Below are 18,359 nucleotides of genomic sequence, written 5' to 3'. Positions count from 1 at the left end.
GCACCACCGGCGGCCGGCTTGGGGGGCGGCGCGGCGGCGGCGGGCCGGGCTCAGAGCGTCGGGCGGACGCCCCGGGGCGCGGCGCGGGGTTGGGCGGCGGGAAGCGGGCGGGAGTTGGGCGGCAGCTCGGCGGGCCCGGGAGCGCGGCAGCGACGGCGGGGCGGGCGAGCCCACGGCGCGGCGTCCCCCGCGCGCTCCGCCACCCCCCGCGACTGCGGAGAATGGGCACCGCGGGCCGCCGAGCGCAGCCGGAGAGCGCACCCCGGTGACTCCGGGCTGAGCCCCGCGCCGCCAGCATGTCCGTGGCCTTCGCGACCGCCCGGCCGAGAGGCAAAGGGGAGGTCACGCAGCAAACCATCCAGAAGGTGGGCCGGGGCCTGGGGGCAGCCGGGCGGGCGCGCGTGGGGCCGGGGCGCGGGCGGCCGGTGGGCGCGGGGCGCGAACAAAGCCGGGGTGCAGTCGGGTGGCCGGCGGCCCCGCACCGGCCCCGCGCCCTTCCGCCCGGCTGTGCCCGGGCGCTCCCTGGAGAGCTGCGCCAAGCGCGGTGGGCGCGTGTGCCGGGCACGGCCGGGCGCACTGGGGACCCGCCGCCCCGCGGGGGCCGGGCACGGGGCGAGGCGGGGCGCGCTCCGCTGCCGGCCTCGATGGCCAAGGCGGCGGCGCAGCGCGGCGAGGGGCACGGGCCGGCCTCGGGCGCGGGGACGGCGGGGACGGGGCCCGGGTCGCGCCGCTCCCGCCGCCCTAGTAAGGGGCTCCGAGGCACAAAGGGGCCGCCCGGGCGCGCGAGTGCCAGCCCCAGCCCAGGCCCGGCCGCCGACGGAGCGGGAGGCGGGCGACCTGCCGATCGGCGCGCCGTTGCCGTGCGGTGCCCCGGCCGCCGCCTGCCCGAGGCCGCACGCTCGGGCGTCCCGGCTGCGAGCGCGGCCTTGAGGCTTTCCACAGACAACGTTACCTTAACCAAAGACAAGTTTGGAAATGGAGACTTTTCGTTTTGTACTGTTTTTCTTTAGAAGGCAAATTCAGGAGAAAATCGCTGTAGCCATTCCCGTGTGAGTTTTCTCGACGGCTTTGGTAGCTACGTGGATTCTTCTCGAAACTGACTTTGTCTTCACCCTGGCGGGATCCCTGGATCGACCGCAGTATTCTCGGTTCCCTGGAGCCTCTCACGTCCCTGAGGGGATTCGCCTCGGTGACCCAGGCCCTTATGCCTGGATGGTGCCCGTCTGTGTGGCGGTTGTCCTGAGTCTGTCCCCTATTTTGAGATTGCTCTTGCTGTCGTTAGCTTTAGAAATTTAATGGTTTTAGCAAATGGGCCCCGCTAACCCTGTATAGGAAGGAGATTATTTGAGAAACAACAGAAATACAGATTTAAAAGTGTGGCGTTTTTATTTACCTAGCAAACACTTATGTTGTGCTTACTGTATTCCAGGCACTGTTCTATGGGCTTTATAAATCCCAACTCCTTTAGTTCTTCATGAACATTGTCATCATCCCATTTTATAGCTAAGGAAACTGAGGCATAGGGAGACTACATGCCTTGCTGGCAGGCCCTGGTGCCAGGAGTCTAACCCGGACAGTCAGACCAGGCCTTGCTCCATTTCTGCCCTTGATCTGGGAACATTGGCTAGGCGGGAGGTCACACGCTAGGCTCAGCGGCACACAGTGGCAATCCGGAGTGTCTCCTGGCACCCTAGTTTTTGGAGCTTAACAGTCACGGTTCCTGATGCGGCCTCTGGCTTCCACCTTCATCCAGTTATTTGCACTTAGCACCCCCTCCCCATTAATGCTCCCCAAATTCTCCAGGCAAAAATGTGGGTTGGAGTGCTGCCCCAAATATCAGATCAGAAAGGAGACCCACCTGTGGGCTGTGCCTCCCGGGGCGGAAAGTAGCCCCCAGCACTGAGAATGGGTCTTCAGTTTGGGCTGCCAGCTGACTTGACCTGGTGGGACAGGCAGTTCATGTACTGGCCTTGGCGTTTTGACAGTGAATATATGCAGCCAGGGATCTGTTACTGGGGGTCTGAGAAGAGTGTGAGGGGTTCATGTTCTGTGCTTAAAACATAGCGTGTGCTAATAGGCTTGTGCTGAACATTGAGAAAAACCAGGGGCTCCTCAGATTCTTGCTTGGTAGTGAAGAGGGAGGAAGTATACAGCTTGTCCTTAGAGCATATCTGTGGATAGGATTCTGCCAGATCAACTCCTACTCAACCTTCAAAGCTCCACTCAAATGTTCCCTCCCTCATGCTTCTATCACAGTCATATGGCCAGCGTAGAACTTTGCCACATTGCTTGGGCTCCCGAGTTAGCATGTGGCTGACTTGTTCTTTGCTGATCCCCAGCCTGGCACGATGCGCAGGCATAGTTCATGCTTAGTAGGTACTGGAACATCTGTGACACTGGTGCTGCCCACAAGTGTTTGGGGCAAGCAGATATGTTAGTGTCCTGTGACTGCCCCAACAAGTGACTACAACCCAGGTGGCTTAAAACGACAGACGTTTATTCTCCCCCAGTTCTGGAGGCCAGGAGTCCAAAATCCAGGTGTCAGTAGGTTGGTTCTTTCTTGAAGCTGTAAGGGGGAAGGTCTGTCTCAGTGTTTCCTCTTAGCTTCTGGTGGCTGCCGGCAGCCCCCGGTGTCCCGTGGCCTGTGGGTGTGTTGCTCCAGTGTCTGCTTTCTTCTTCATGCGCTGTCCTCTGTCCAGTGGGACCTCATCTTTACTGGATTACGTTTGCAAATAGCCTGTTTGCGAATAAGGTCACCTTCAGGGATGGGGGGTTAGGATACAAGAGCGGGTGTGTGGTGCAGGGTAGCCCAGAGAGGGAGAACCATGAACTAGAGGTAAGGGGGCTCAGGAAGCTTGGGGGGTCATGGGTGGCCCCGAGCATGGCCTGCGTGGGCGGAGGCACCCAAAGAGGAAGGGCAAGTAGGGTGTGCTCTGGGGAGGCCTAGCCATGGTGACCAGGCAGTGGTGTGTGGGCAAGACAAAGAGCCACGCTGCAGTGAGGACCTCAGGGGACATGACTGCACTAGGGACCCTGGGCTAGGGCTGGGCTGTGTCCCACAAGCTCGAGTTGCCCCTGTGCCTGGCTGGCTGGAGGACCGAGCCTGCACTGGGCTCCACTGGCCGGGGGCTGTGGTGTTCCCACTGTCCAGTGCTGTACACCTGATACCACTGGTAGTGGGGGGGTTCTGGTGGTCGCCGGGGGCTGCGTGGCCCACCTTGGGCACGTTGGAGGTGAACCCTGGGTGCTGGGCCTCAGCTGGTGTCCAGCTGCCATCTTGCTGCTTAGCACAAAATAATTGCTCAGTAAATGTGTTTTCATTACTATCGGTATTGGCTTCTTACTAGTTTCCTTGACCGCAGGACAGGAGTGTTGTCTGTCCATCTGCTGGGTGTCTGTATCCCCGGCACCTATAGTGGGGAGGTTGGGAGGCGACGAGGGAAACAGGACCGAGCTGATAGAGGAGGTGGCCCGGGACGGGCAAGGGTGGCTGCCGTGCCCGGGGTTCGAGAGACAGGAAGTGGTCAAAAGTAGATCAGCCCTGCCCCAGTGTCCTCCACTCCCAGGAGCAGGGGTAGGGAGTACGGGTACGGGGTGGCCTTGGGTAAAGGGGTGCTTCGGGCAGGGGTGGGCTACAGAGGAGAGGATGTGGGCCTGGGCAGGCAGTGGGCGCCCTGTGCACTTTCAGACCTAGAACTTGCTGTCTTAGAGATCATGGGCCAATTTAGTTAAGAAGGTAACTCGGCCAGTTATAAAATTAGAGCTGTCCCCGCAACCGTAAATGGCTTGGGGACTCCGAGCCTCCCATAACGTGGGTAATTGATAGCTTTTAGGCAGTTGTTACTGAAAGTGCCTCCTTCCCGTGAGCGGACCACCCCCCACAGGAAAGCAGAGAGACTTGTCATTTTATCCCCTTGCTCTGGTCCCTGGGTCCAGCCCTGGGAAGGGACCCCACAGAGCCGGAGCCACAGGGGGACCGTCTTTGCTGTCTTCTGTCAGTTGTGGGAGCTGCTCCGCAAGGCCCTGGCAACTGAACACTGCAGGGCGTGGTGGGGGAAGGGGAAGGGAGCCATCGGGAGGGAACAGCCACAGCCAGACTTCTGTCCCCTCTGTCTAGTGAAGCCGGGCAGTGAGCCTGCCTGCTGGGAGTGCCCAGAGGTGTTCTCCCAGCCTGCTATCCAGGCCCTGGGAGCCCCTCAGGCAGGAGGGCAAAGATGCGATGCAGTGCCCACCCACCTCCCTTCACCCCTCTCCTCTACAAGGCTGGTGGTCTCCAGCGGTCGATGTCTTCCATCCAGAAGCTGTGTGTGGAGTCCGGCGAAGGTGGTGCTCACTTGGCGGTCCCCTTGGTGATCTCCTCATGTCTCTGGCCCTCTGCCTCCTGGGCTGTTGGCTGGGCCAGTGGGACAGGGCCTGGGCACCTGCCCCGTGCTTGGAGTCAGAGGGCAGCTTCCCTGGACTCCTTGGGCTGAAGGTGATGGAGATGCCACGCCCACTCCCAGCGGATGCAGGAATACAGGACAGAGATCGCCACCACGGGCCCTGGGTGCCTAGCAGTTAGCGGGCAGGCGCCGGTGTCCTGTGAGTCGTGTGGGGCCGGGGAGCAGGTGGAGCAGCCTGCTCTGCCCGGGCAGTGGCGTGCACCTCCGCTGCTTGCCCTGCCGTGTGCGTGCAGGAGGGGTTGGGAGCAGGTGCCGTCCGTGTGGTAGAGAAGGCGCTTCTGTGATGCTGGTCTGGTTCTCCTGGGCCACCATGCAGTCCCTGTGCAGAGTGGGGAGTGGAGGTGGCCCGTTCATGTATCTTTCCAAGTTGGAAATGGGGGTGCGGGTGGCAGAGTGGGGTGGGGCAGACTTCCTGGGCTTTTCCATGGCTGGCAATTCATGCTTAGTTTTCCTGTGCCTCGGTTTCCTTGCTCGTGCATGAGGGCAGGGGCGCGGCCTCCCCATAGGCTGTATTTGTGGCCAAGATGGCAACCTGGCACGCGGTTGTAATCGACTGTCTTCAGCCTCTGATCAGGCACTTGACCAGCAGGGAACAGGCATTTGGACAGGGAGGTGAGGGCTGCGTTCCACACTGCGGGGCACTGTGGCAAGTCCAGGGGCACAGACGAGGACAGGGCGCTTCTGTACGTGGGCGAGATGTCTCCACACAGCGTGTGTTTTCCACACAGTGAGTGCACCCATCTTCAGCATCCACATTCTTGCAGAAGCGAGATGGTTTTGTTGTGCTGTGTAACCGGCATTTACGAGCACCCAGAGCACCGTAGGACAGAGAGCGACTCCTGTGTTGTCTAAGGAAGGTGGAAATACATTTGCTGTTGCTCTCAGAGTCATTGAAAATTGGCCACGTGTGTCAAACACACAGTGGTAGGGCCACGGGGCAGGGATGCTGCGCACGTGCAGGTCCGGGGCTGTTTTGAAACCCACACAGCTGATTGGCGTATTCTGCCGGTGGGCGGGTGTTCAGAGGGGCCCTGTGGACGACCCCCAGGAGGGGAGCGCCGACTTGCCCACCTCGTGTGCGTTCTCCACTGGGGGCGGCTGCCCGTGGGTGGGGGGAGAAGCTTGGCGGGGCTCGGTGGGGAAGAGGGCTGACTGGCTGGCGCTGCCGCCCGAGAGCAGGAGTGGCAGGAGGCCACCTGGTGACACTTTCCGGCCATCCAGCTCGCCAGGGCTCGTGCCTCTCGCACCCTGGACGACTCCCAGGAGTGGATCCTGCATTGGTGTCCACACCGGGTGTGGCAGGGTGCATGCCTGCAGCACCGAGACTGGGAGCGATTTACTGTCCCTCGGAGAAGACCAACTGAATAGCACTTTTGTCCCTGTCGTGGGACTCCGTGGAGCGTGGGAAACAATGAAGCGGGTCTTTATGTGCTGTTACAGGCCGGTCTGCGAGATACCGGAGAGGAGAGGGACGAGACAGGCCCCGGGAACACAGTGTCTCCGTGTGGGAACAGAGGGGGAGGGCAGTGCACACACTCGGCGAAGATGCTCCTGGAAGGGCCGGAGGCTGGTTGATGGTGGGGGCCGCGGGTGGGAGGAGCCGTGGGGGCAGGGACAGGGTGGGGGCACAGGCTCACTCTTGACTGGGGACTGCCTGAACTTCGCAGCGCACCGGAGGAACTCTTTTTCCATTTAAACAAAAAGCAGCCCATCTTTGTTCTTTAGAGAGAACAACCACAAGGACGCTGTGGAGGGTCTTCCTGCCCAGTGTGGGGGGACGTGAGCCCCCCTCGGCGGAGAGCCTCGGAGCTCCCAGGCCTCCCCTGGGCCCCACGTCCAGGGCCCCAGGCACCCCTTTCAGCCACCCACACGTATGTGTCTGCCTGACGGCCCCAGCCCTCCCGCGCTGTCTGTGTAGCCTCTCGGACCCCTCGTCGGGCCGCAGGGTGCTGGTTCTGCCCTCACTGCCAGGCAGCGCCCTGTGCCCTCCATCCGAGCCCCCTGCGTCCCTCGCCAGTCTCCTGAGCGCCTGCAAGGTGGGTTGCCACAGAGCGGTGTCAGGAATGACCCTCCCGGCTCCCATGGCCCCTGGCTCCGCTCCCTGTGGGTGGATGCAGGGCTCAGCCTTGTGACTTGCTTTGGCCACCGGGACGTCAGCAGACACGAGCAGCACCTGCTCGTTGGGGCTGCCCTCCTGGGACCCGAGACTGCTGGGACCACCACATGGAAGGGAGGTCCAGGCGGCCAGCTGGGCCCAGCCAACACCAGCAGACGCCCTTGCCGGCCAGCCCAGGATCATAAGAACTAAGAAATCGTGTCTCCACTGTGGTACCTGGGGGTGTCTGTGGCTCCCCTGGCTCCTCCAGATGGTGTCGCCACCTTCCCCTCTCCGTCCCCAGCATCTTCCCCTCAGGAGGCCTCAGCCCCCCATGCACGGCCTTGTCAGTGACATCAGCACAGGCAGCCTCCCAGGGTGTGGGGGCGGGGTGGGTCTTCTGGTGCGGAAAGCACAGAGCTGCCCTGGGGAAGCTTGGGGACGCTGTGTCCGGGGAAGACAGCAGTAAATACCTGCAGAAGCAGATCTTTAACCCTTCGGGTAGCATGAATCGTTGCTTCATTTTTTTTGCCTTTGCTTCATAGTCACACACCAGGTAGAAAAGTGAGACAGAGCTGGGTGCGGTGGCTCATGCCTGTCATCCAGCACTTGGGAGGCCGAGGTGGGAGGATTGCTTGAGGCCTGGAGTTCGAGACCAGCCTGAGAAACATACCGAGACCTCCTCTCTACAAACATTTTTTTAAAAAGTCAGGTGGGCCCCCAGACTGTCACCAGCTTGGGCAATCCCAGACTCCAGGCCCCTTTGAAATCCCTTTTTAAATGATAACATGAACACATGCTTGTCTTAGAAGTTTTCATAAACATAAGCACAGGAAGATGGCGACCGACATCCCTAAGGCGCGCCCTGGAGAGCGCCGTGGCTGCCCTTTGGTGCATTTCCCTCCTGTCACGGGTCCTTTGTTGAACATTTTCTGCTCATCAAGCCAGGCGTGCTCATCGCGTGGGACAGCACCGTGGGCTCGCGTCCAACGGCCGAGTGGGCTTCCCCTCCTCGCCCACTCCCCGGCCGCGCCCTCGCACCCTTGTCACGGCCCAGCTCCCGGACCGGGCTCGGGCTGCCGGCTCACGTGCTGACGGTGGAGCCCTCCCCTGTGGCACTCGGCACCCCGCAGAGCTTTCTCAAGACTGGGATTGGGCCTGCCGCTGGTGTGGATGTCGTTGAGATGGTTTGAACCGTGCTCACGGCGAGCCACGCTGGATCGAATGGCCACTTTTCCTGCTCTTCTTTTTGTTTTCTCTGGAGTTGGTCATTTTTTTTCTTTTTCATCACTTGTCACTAGTTTATCTCCTCCTCAGCTTGGGCATTCTTGAGGGTTCATTGTCCCGGGCCACTGTCCTTGGGCTTCCCTGGGTCTCCTTCCACCATTGGCCTGGGTTCCCTTGGTCTCAGGGCTTCTCCTGTGGGGGTTTGCGCCCTTGTTTCGGGGGAGCGCGTCCTTCCGTAGCTTCCTGAGAACAGGTGTGTGGGACGTGCCCCTCTGAGGAGAAGTCTCACACTGCGTTCACCCCGCTCCCCAAGTGTTGCCCCACTTGCTCCTCCTCCCTGCCCTCCTGCCCTCCTGCCCTCCATACTGTAGTATTTTTACCTGAACCATTTGAGAGCGAGTCGTACACCTGGTGCCCCTTTGCTCCCAAACCCTCAAACACAACTCCCTGTAACAAGGACGTGACAGCCGCAGTCGTGGCGGGCCTGCCGTCCGGTCTGCAGACCTCGTTCCGGCCTCCCCAGTTGTCCCAGGAACGTCCTTTATGGGACACCGCTAAGGGCGTTGGTAAGTCCTGAGTCGGGAACCCTTCGCCCATCTTTCTTATCTTTCACACTGACGTTTTTGACAGATACCAGCCAGTTACTGAGCGCCCCTCGATCTGGGCGCAGGCAGGGCTTCCCACGCTGAGGGTGACAGCTTGCAGCCATTCTGCCACCACACCTGGCGGGCGGTTCGGCTGACCAGAACTTGGGCGCAGAAGTCTCCCTCGGGGTCAGGTCTTCACTGCTGCCCCGCAGCCTCCGGTCCCACGCGGAGACGCTCCGCGCCTTTGGGACTCGCCACCTTTCCTGTGAAACCCGGCTCTCCTCTCCTGCCGTTTTTAGGATCTTGCTTTGTCTCCCGTGTTTTGGGCAAGCTGGTCCCCGGGCGCCTTCCCACCGGGAGATGCGTCCTCCAGCTCCCATCCTTGGTCCTTGGTCCTTGGTCCTTTCCTCCCCGTGCTCTCTCTGGAAGTCCCGCAGGAGCTGCTCGCCCGCCCACTTGGACGGCGCTTCCTGTTTCATCGTCTCTTCTATTTTCTGTCTCTGGTCTTTTTGTTCTGCTTTCTAGGAATTTTCCTCAACTTTATATTCCAACCCTTCTGTTGAGCTTTTCACTTTGGGCAATGTTTTTTTAATTTCCAAAGCTTTTTTTTTTTTTTTTTTTTTTGCTCCCTCTGTTGTTTTTAAATAACACCCTTTTCTTTTTCAGGGATACAATAACTTCTTTTTATTTCTCTGAAGATACTAATGATAGTTTTTTTGGATTTTTAAAAAACTTTTCTTCTTGCACAATCTTTGTTTTGGCCTCTGTGCAGGTTGTGGCCCGGGGCTGAGGGCCAGGGGTCAGAGGTCATGCGTGCTGTGCTCCGGCCAGGCCTCGCTGTGAGGTGCTGTCCATCTGCAGCATCTGAGCATCTTGTCCTCCCAGGCTGGTCACGCTCCCTGGAGACCCCGAATCACCTGGCCTGGCTCCTGCCAGCAGGGCCCAGTGACCCTGGAAGGTCCCCAAATCTCAACATCCCGGAGCCCTGTGGGGCTTTGTGGTGTGGCTCAGATCCGGCACGCTGGGGTCGGCTGATCCTGTCACCATGGGTCCCTTTGCTGCCGCATCTCCTGCCCCGTCCTTGTCCTTAGGAACCTGGACCGTTTTCGTCCCCTACTGCAGGGTTTGGGGCGTCAGGCCCGTGTCCAGTTGCCACCTTCCGCGTGCCCTGCCCTTTCTGTGAACGTTTTTAACTTAAGTAGGCTCTGTGCCCTTCTTTTGAGAGAAACATGGTAACAGTACGGTATTTCCTCCTGCTTATAAAAACTGAAACCTTGTAACGGCTGCTTAACATCCTGCTGCACTTTCTTAATTTTCCCGTGGGGACCCTCAGAGCATGTTGAGAAGGGGAATCGGGGAGGCCTCACGGGAAAGGAAGAAGCCTCTGGCGTTTCCCTGCTGCCGGTCACGCCCTTTCCTACCTGCCCACAGGTGAGCTCCGCAGGCAGCTCCGGGCCGGCAGCGCCCCCTGGTGGCTCCCCATCTTAGGACGTGGCTGAGCTCGGGCAACTTGTCCCCAGTGGGGAGGAAGCCCGTAGCGAGGAGGAGATTGTAATTTTTAAAAAGTAGAGCAAAAGAAGCCAACCCCGACGGTGTGGAGATGGGTGGAGGAGGAAGCTGAGTTGAGGGCTGTCGCTCGGCTGGGGCATGGCTGGGCTCTCTGTGCCTTGGACACCCCACCTGTGGTTGGGTTTGTGCCCCAAGGTCAAACAGCAGTTCAAGGGGCCTGTGTGCAGGGTGGAGGGAAGGGTGGGCGCAGCGGCCTTGCTGTCAGGGCTCCACCTGCTTGGGGGCCTGCAGAGCTCCCACCTGCCACAGACCTCCCGGAACTGAGACAGATGACACCACTTCTTCCCTGGGAGGGGGTCTGAGTGCAGGCCTTCCCCAGAAGGCAGCAGGTGTGGTGGGCTCGGTCCTGCCCCTCCCTCCAGGCAGCGGGGGCTGGTTGCAGGGCCGGGTGGAGAACGGCCACCATGCCCGCCTGGCCACCCCAGGGCCAGCTGAAGCCCCAGGCCCACTGGGCCCCTCACAGCTGTCCGCTCTTGGTCCCCTCCCACTGGTCTCCCTGGGCCACGCTGGCCCCCAGTGGCCTCCTTGAAAAGAGGCGGCTCCTCTGGACCCTGCCTGCCCACAGCTCTCTGTGGCTCTCTCCTGCCCCTGGGCGTCCTGTGTGTCCTCCAGGGGCTGCCATCGGCCCCACCCACTTTGTACCAACCGCAGGGCCCAGCCATCCCAGCTCCGGCCCACGGAGTGTGCCGCACCTCCTGGACACTCAGAGCATGCGGGAAAGAAACCCGCCTGGCTGAGCCCAGATCAGTGCTGTGCACACGCCCAGGCTCGCTCGTCCCCTGCCCAGAGACGGGCCTGAGCGGGGGCTGATGCTGCTGTGTGAGGGCCCCATCTGGAGGAGGGCACACCTGGCAGTCCCACCGCCCAGCACTGGGAGCCTCTGTGTTTTGCCACAGTTCTGGGAGCACTTGGCGCCCACATGGAGAGCCCTCGTCCCAGCTCTGGGACTGCCAGGCACTTGGGCCGTTCACCTGTGTCGCCCAAGGAGATGGTCTCACATCTGGGCTTCAGGTCATGACCCTGCACTTGGGCACATCCATATATCTTATGTAAAACAGACCAAGGGTTCCGACAGCCTTGCTGGCCTTTCCCGTGCTGCTGCGTGCAGGGTGATCTGAGTTCTGTCTTGTTTCGTTTTAGGGCGTGGCCGGTGGGGACCCACTGACGGGGAGGGCTGCGGGTCGCTGGCCCCAGGTCGGGGTCGCACTCAGTCCCTCAGCCCCACCTCCACCCCCAGGCCAGTGTGTGCAGTGCTTCCCGCCCACCATGCCGTCCTGGCCCTCGCAGGCCTGTTCTTCCCTCACCTGGGCCAGGTTGGCTGTGGCCCCCTGGGAGTCTCCCCATGGGAGACTTCATCGTGCTCTGCAGGGGTGAGAGCTGCCCCTGGGGAATGCCCTGGCATCCCTGCCTGACCCTGTGGGGGCTGCTGCCTGTGCCCACCCTGTGTGGTTGTGATTTGAGGGTCTGTCATTCCCTCCAGGTGGGGGACCTGGGACCTTGTGTGGGGTACCCCTAGGGTCCTGGCTCTTGCTAGGCCGTGGCTAAGGGTGCGAAAGGCTAGAGGGTCCTGTGGGCTGGGGGGCCAGGTGGGAGTGGGGGGACTGAACCTCCGTGTTTTCCTCTAGGGGGCTGGACCACCTGGGAAGCTGCCCTAGGGTTTTGGGAGACAGACTGTGGCTCGCAGGCGAGGTACTTAGCACGGGGCTGTGGTGAAGGCTCGGTCCTCCGTGGCTGAGGTTCTCTAGGATGGTGACAGTTTTATATACAGGTTGGGTTCCAAAATCCAGAAACCCAAAATGTTCCAAAATCCAAACCTTTTCGAGTGCAACATGGCACTCAAAGGAAATGCTCATTGCAGCATTTCGGATTTTTGGATTGGGTAAGTGTAATGCACATATTCCAAAATCGAAAAAAACCCGAAATAGGACACATTTCTGGTCCCAAGCATTTCGGGTAAGTGTTCCTAGCTGGTGTAAAAAGTCGCTGTGCGCTGTCCATTCTTGCCTGTGCTGTGTGGCGCGGGGTCCTGCTCACGTCTCCCCGCAGATGCTGGACGAGAACCACCACCTGATCCAGTGCATCCTGGAGTACCAGAGCAAGGGCAAGACGGCCGAGTGCACCCAGTGAGTCCCCGCGCCGGCGGCTTCCTGGGCTCGGAGCCGGGTGTCTGTGTTGGAGCACTGAGGCCGGGTACCCCTGAGAGGGGAGGCCCCCTTCCCTCCTCGGCCCTCCCCCAGAGAGGTGGGAAGGGGGCCACCAGGACTGGGGGCGGGTTGGGTGGGGACTGGGGGAGAGGGAGTGCCGGGAGGCTCAGGCCGGCCGCTGCGGGCGGCTCCGGCTCCGTGGCCAATAGTGAACTCACTGGGGACAGCAAGCTCTTCCAGGTGTGACCTCCTGTGCCCCAGGGCTGCAGTAGGGCTTTCTCCAGGTCACCGGTGCCATGGAGCTAGCCCGCTGCCCAGCTCCGCTAGTGGAGGGCTGCGTCCCCTGGCCTCCCCCTCGTGGCCTCTCCTCCCGCTTGGCCACCACCGTGGGGCTTCCCAGGGCTTTTGTCCGAGGACAGGGCCTCTCAGGACTCGGGCTGGGTCTGCCCCGCCTGGACCCAGCGTCCTGCCACCTGCCTCTGTTTCCAGCTAGGCAGCCAGGCCTGTCCCTGGGTGTTGTCTGGGACCAGTGTCCTGGTGGGTCTGGCTGGACACTCGGCGGTCTTGGTCACACTGTACTTCTGCTTTGGATCGGCCTGCGGGCACAGCAGCCCTGTTTTCCTGCCTCACGTGCGCCCCTCACCCGCAGGTACCAGCAGATCCTGCACCGGAACCTGGTGTACCTGGCCACCATCGCGGACTCCAACCAGAACATGCAGTCCCTGCTCCCTGCCGTGAGTACCGTGCATGGCCGGGGCGGGGCGGGGGTCCTGCACTTCCCTGCTGAGGAGTCAGACGTGGCCGGGAATCAGGGTTCTGACCGTGTCACCTCAAGTAGCAAACGTGACCTACAGAGGAACCAGAAATGCCACTGGAGCCATCAGACACAGGGGGCTGGAAGATGGCGGCGTGGTCCTTCCTGTCACGCAGGGCACAGGGCAGAACTGTGGCTTCGGCTTCTTTAGCGCTTAGCTCAGAAGAACCAGACCTGGGAGGGTGGACAGAGCTGTCCGGGCAGAGTGGGGAGGGTTGGGGTGGGGGCCCTTCTGAGCAATTTGAGCTATCACAGACCACGCTTAGACACTGCTGTGATGGAAAATGAAACTTAAAAGAAAAAATGCCCACCCAGCTTAGTAAATACTTCAAATGTTAGTTTAAATATTTTGATTTTTAAAAAATGCATTTGTCCCAAATTCAGTTATCACTGTGAAGGCTGTCCTTCCTGCTGCGCGGGACAGCCCGGCCCCCAGGAGGGCCTGCTGTGGCCAGCAGCGAGGTTGCAGGACCGTCACCAGGGCGGCGCTCTCCCGATGGCCCGCAGCTCCCTGAAGAGCGGTGGCCTTGTAAATAGCAGGGTGCATTTTGCAAGTGAAAGTGTTAACCAGCCTCAGTTGGGCTTTCAAATCAGGGTTCCTCTCCCGGGAGCTACCCACAGATCCTGCTGGAAACTTCCTCTTCTCGTTCAGGTGTAGACAGCGTCTGTGTGTCGGCCTTGGAGCTGCGGCTGGGTCTAGATCGGGAGGGGAGGCAGAGGAGTCGCCATAGGCTCTCTTTCCCGTCCGTGTCCTGCGATCCAGGGTGCACTTGAGATTGGTGGAGGATGGGCGGGGAGGGGCACACAGTGGGAGCACAGGAAACAGGGTCAGCCAGCTGTGCAAAGGCCCCGGGGCGTGGCGGGGGTGCAGACGTGGTACTCAGAGCCCGGCCAGCTGAGCCCGAGAGGGACAGGCAGGTGCAGCCTGGGCAGGGTCCTGTTGTCCCAGGAGAGGGGGACTCGGCATGTAACATCCACACGTGTGTTGATACACTTGGTTCACACAGACCACTCGTGTCACCTCCATCTGGGCCTGAGCGTTTGGGCCAGGTGGTCAAGACCATCTGCTGACTGTGACGTAGCTGTTGGTCATAGACGTTTACCAGGTGGCCGTGAAACATAGCAGCAAATCTCGTGTGCCGCCTAAGCCCTGGAGTGGCGCATGGTGGTTCTGTGTGTGTCGCCCATCCTCCCTGAAACTGTCTTGTGCCCGCAGCCGCCCACCCAGAACATGTCCCTGGGCCCCGGAGCGCTGACGCAGAGTGGTTCCAGCCAGGGCCTGCACTCCCAGGGCAGCCTGAGCGACGCCATCGGCACCGGCCTGCCGCCGTCCTCCCTCATGCAGGGCCAGATCGGCAATGGTGAGCGGGCAGGCAGGAGTTCACCGTCGCAGGGTCACCAGGGCCGCCATGGGCAGCGGCTGCCACAGCGGGCCACCCCACACTCCTCAGGGCTGGGCGGGGGCCCTTTGCCTGGTCCCGGCCGCAGGTCACCCAGACGCCTGGCGTCGTGGCTTGACGAGCAGAGAGGATAGAGCCCTTCTACCCTCCTGTTTCCGACACTCGAATCCCAGCCTCTGCGCATGCGGGACGTGGGGCTCCACGGGGCTGTTCTAATCAGAGCGAAACCCTGCAGGTTTGGGTTGGGAACTGCGCAGAGCATTAGACAGTGTTGGTAACAACGTAGCGATAAGCATACAGTTCACCGCCCGCTCTGTCAGCGCTTGGTTCCCTGTGAATTGCTTATTTATTCATAGGGTCATTGACCCTGGGTTAATCTCCCTCCCCAAAATCACCGGGAGGAAACTTGGGGTGTCTACCGTCAGGTGGCGACCTGCTCTGCAGCACCTGATGTCCCCTCGGCCATCCCTCCCGCAGGCCCGAACCACGTGTCCATGCAGCAGACGGCACAGAGCACACTGCCCACCACCTCCATGAGCATGTCGGGCAGCGGGCACGGCACGGGGCCCGGCTACAGCCACTCGGGACCTGCCTCGCAGAGCGTCCCCATGCAGGGCCAAGGCGCCATCGGCAGCTACGTGTCCCGGACCAACATCAACATGCCATCCAACCCAGGTACCCGCTATGCCTCCACCCGGCCCCGGGGAGCACGGGCCTGTCTCTGAGACCCTTCAGAACACGTGCAGGTTGTACGCCTGTTCCCTGGGGCTGCCCATCTGGCGGGTGCTGGCCGCCGTCCCCTGAGAGCCAGGGGCACAGGGCGGTGGGTACACAGCGGCTCCAACCCTGGCCTTGAGGGGGCTGCTCCTCCCGGAGGCCTCAGGAGGGGCTCTGATGAGGGGCAGCTTGGGCAGGGTCTGGGGGTGACCACTGGTGCAGAGAGGGACGGTCGTTCCCGTGTGGGAAGCAGCCTGGCCGGAGGCGCAGGAGGGAGAGGATGAAGGGCCACACGCCAGGCCAGAGGCCCAGGACGTTCTCCAGGGCAGGGGAGCCCTTCGAGCTGGGCTGGCCACCCGGCGGCCACGGCCGTGGTGTTGAGCGCTTGGGAAGGTCGCAACCGCGACGAGTGTTATAAAGACACAGATTTCAGAGGCTTAGGACAAAAGGATGTGACGTATCTCCTTACCATTTTATAATAGGTGCATGTTGAAAATTTATTTTGGATTTGATGACTCAAATAAAATGTATGACTAAAATTGATTTCACCTGTTTCTTTTTACTTTTCCAACGTGGTCACCAGAAACTCTAAACTGTAGGCTCGGGTGGTGCTTCTGTTGGACGGGGCTCCCCGGGGGGTTCCGAGCCCGTGATGTGCACGGACAGGCCGGGAGGCGGCAGCAGGGCCACAGAGTCTTGGAGATGGTCACAGGCCACCTCCAGGGACGGGGAGACAGGACTCAGTCGCGGTGGAGCTGGGGGTGTTGTGGGGTTCGTGTGTCTGAGGCGCAGCCCAGAGAGGCGCCGTGGGGGCCTGGGTCTTGCTGCCCGGGGTTCTTTCTGTTGTTGCCGAGGGTCGGTGCACTTAACAACAGCTGGTGCAGGTGGCTGGAGTCTGACCATGCACTAGGGCGTCAGGGCAGGTCGCTTTGTAGGAAGTGAGACTTGGAGTAGAGGGTGACATTCTTGTGGGGGAACCACAGGAAAATAACAAAAGAACAGCCCAAGAGAAGGAGGTATTCGGAGTTTGGAGGGGGGTGAGGACCTGCTTCCCGGAGCGTCCCCGGGTGACGGGGCCTCTGTCCTGTCGCACAGTGTCCATGATGCACCAGCAGGCCGCCACGCCCCACTACAACTCGGCGCAGGGCGGGAGCCAGCACTACCCGGGCCAGACGTCCATCGCCATGATGGGCCAGGGCGGCCAGGGGAGCAGCATGATGGGGCAGCGGCCCATGGCGCCCTACCGGCCCTCCCAGCAAGGTAACGCCCGCGGGCACCAGGGCAGGGCTCCGCCGTGTGAGGCCCTGCCCTTGCGTGTTTCTCCATGTTGCGTGTGGGGTGAGGGTGCGGGGCACAGGTGGGGTGCTTGCCGACGGCTCTGTGCTGTGCCCGGTGCTGGCGCGTGGAGCAGGCTGGATCTGCCGTCCACAGGGAGCTGGAATCCGGCTGCGCGGGCGGTTCGGGGTGGGGTGGGGTGGCCGGCCGGATGTTGTTACCAGTGCAAAGTCCAGAGTGCTGGGCACGGGGGTGGAAGAGAATGAGCGTAGACGGCCGGGGTTGTCCTGTGCCCTCGGGTGGCACCGTGGGGTGCTGTCTCCGTGTGGGCGAGCCGCCTGGGGACTAACGGTCTCACCTGTGCGGGAGCACACCTGGAGCAGCTGCCCTGAGCGTGGCTTTCCCGCCTGCAGGCTCTTCCCAGCAGTACCTGGGCCAGGAGGAGTACTACGGCGAGCAGTACAGCCACAGCCAGGGCGCCTCGGAGCCCATGGGCCAGCAGTACTACCCGGACGGTGAGGGCCAGCGACTCCCGATGGCGCCCGAGGAAGCAGAGTGGCCGAAGGCGCGAGGGGGTCTGACCGTCTGTCAGCAAAGCGGCCAGAGTCCCCCTGCTTGAGCATGTTTGAGGGCAGGGACGAGGGCTGGTCTGGCACGGTGCCTGGTCTCTGCAGAGAGAAGCTTCCGGCACATGCTGCCGCCATTTGCCTCGCTTTCCTGAAAGGCAGTAAGAGTTTATAGCGGGACACGCGGCCCTGCTGAGTGGCCGGGTGTAGTGGTCAGAAGGGGGACGTTTGCTTGGTGAATGCCCGAAGGTGGCAGCTCCGCTGCAGCGTCCACCGTGACCTTCGGCACTGCCTCCCAGCTGCCCCCGTCGTCTCTGTAGATTATCTTCCTTTTGTCACTTTCCAGTCATCTTTAGACGTCCCAGGATTTGTGGAGGTGGCATTTAAGATGGTCTTAAAGGACAGGTTGATTGGGGAGGCAGAGACATCCAGGCGGGAGCCGGCCTGAGCTAAGGTGTGAGACAGGAGGGCACAGCCAGGGCTGGAAATTGTAGCCACAGGGCCAGCATGTCCCTGCTGCATGGTGGTCACGTGCAGTGAAGGCCTCGTGCTGGGAGCCAGGCGGCAGGATGGGGAGAAGGTGGGCACGGGGCTGGGGGAGGCAGGCAGGTTGCTGGCGCTGTCACCAGGCTCCCAAGCGGGCACCCAGTGTACCGGATCCTCTCAGTAAGCTGTCGAGCAGCGTCACGGCAGCACGAGCAATGGGACGCCATGTCTGCGTTTCAGTGAGGAGGCTGAGGCTGGGAGAGGTGGGACGTGGGCAGTCCCTGGGGTGCGGGTCGTGCCCGTCCTGGTGCTCGGGTGTCCCCCCGGCCCTGGGCGTTGAGGGGCCCCCGCTGACCGTCTCCGTCCCTCGCAGGCCACAGCGATTACGCCTACCAGCAGTCGTCCTACACGGAGCAGAGCTATGACCGGTCGTTCGAGGAGTCCACGCAGCACTACTACGAGGGCGGTAAGGAGCGTGAGGGCCCGTGTCCTGCTCCGAGCGTGAGTGCCACGCTGTGGCTGGGCACCGTGCTCTCGGGAGTGAGCAGTACCCGCCCTCAGTAAGTCTCCCTGAATCATCGTCTGGCAGGGAACAGACTCAGACATAGAGCAGGTGGCCGAGTCTTGTGACATCGTGTTTACTCCTGGAAGCTGGGGACACAGGCTGTGCCTCGGAGCCCTGCTGGCCTCGTGTGTGCGTGAAGCGGGAGGGGTTCACGGGGTCGTGCTGGGCCGAGGGGCGGATGCGGCCTTGTGGCCCAGCCGCAGCTCGGGCCTGTGGGATGCTCTCAGCTGCCTCAGTCAGAGGCCATCAGCAGTTCCAGACTTAGTGGCGCGGTGGGGACCGAGGCCCCACTAAAGCCCTCTGGGGCCAGGCGGAAGGTACTGTGTGTTGCGTGGTGCTGACACCTGCCGGCCAGGTGACACACCTCGCCCCACGTGGCACAGTGTTGGGGCTGCCTGCTGGGAGGAGGGGTGAGGCAGCCGTGTGCTCGTGGGCGGACGTCCGAGTAGAGCGCCCTGGTCTGTGGCACTTG

The 18,359-nt window shown here is 61.5% G+C and overlaps 1 protein-coding gene across 2 annotated transcripts in view; it reads left to right on the top strand.

Moving 5' to 3' along the window:
* Positions 1-202: 202 nt before the first annotated feature.
* Positions 203-18,359, top strand: part of SS18L1 (SS18L1 subunit of BAF chromatin remodeling complex) — a 28,066-nt gene continuing 9,909 nt past the window's right edge. For both annotated transcript variants that reach the window (XM_069496665.1, XM_069496664.1), the window contains exons 1-8: positions 203-365; positions 11,967-12,043; positions 12,714-12,798; positions 14,095-14,239; positions 14,756-14,953; positions 16,091-16,255; positions 16,684-16,785; positions 17,696-17,788. In XM_069496665.1, coding sequence (XP_069352766.1) covers positions 297-365; positions 11,967-12,043; positions 12,714-12,798; positions 14,095-14,239; positions 14,756-14,953; positions 16,091-16,255; positions 16,684-16,785; positions 17,696-17,788 — 934 coding nt within the window. In that variant the 5' untranslated portion in view covers positions 203-296. The remainder of the gene's footprint in view (positions 366-11,966; positions 12,044-12,713; positions 12,799-14,094; positions 14,240-14,755; positions 14,954-16,090; positions 16,256-16,683; positions 16,786-17,695; positions 17,789-18,359) is intronic.

This window comes from Eulemur rufifrons, chromosome 20 (assembly GCF_041146395.1).
Source record: "Eulemur rufifrons isolate Redbay chromosome 20, OSU_ERuf_1, whole genome shotgun sequence".
In the NCBI taxonomy this organism is placed as follows: domain Eukaryota; kingdom Metazoa; phylum Chordata; class Mammalia; order Primates; family Lemuridae; genus Eulemur; species Eulemur rufifrons.
Note: the sequence above shows the minus strand (reverse complement) of the source record. Positions and strands in the feature narration are given on the sequence as shown.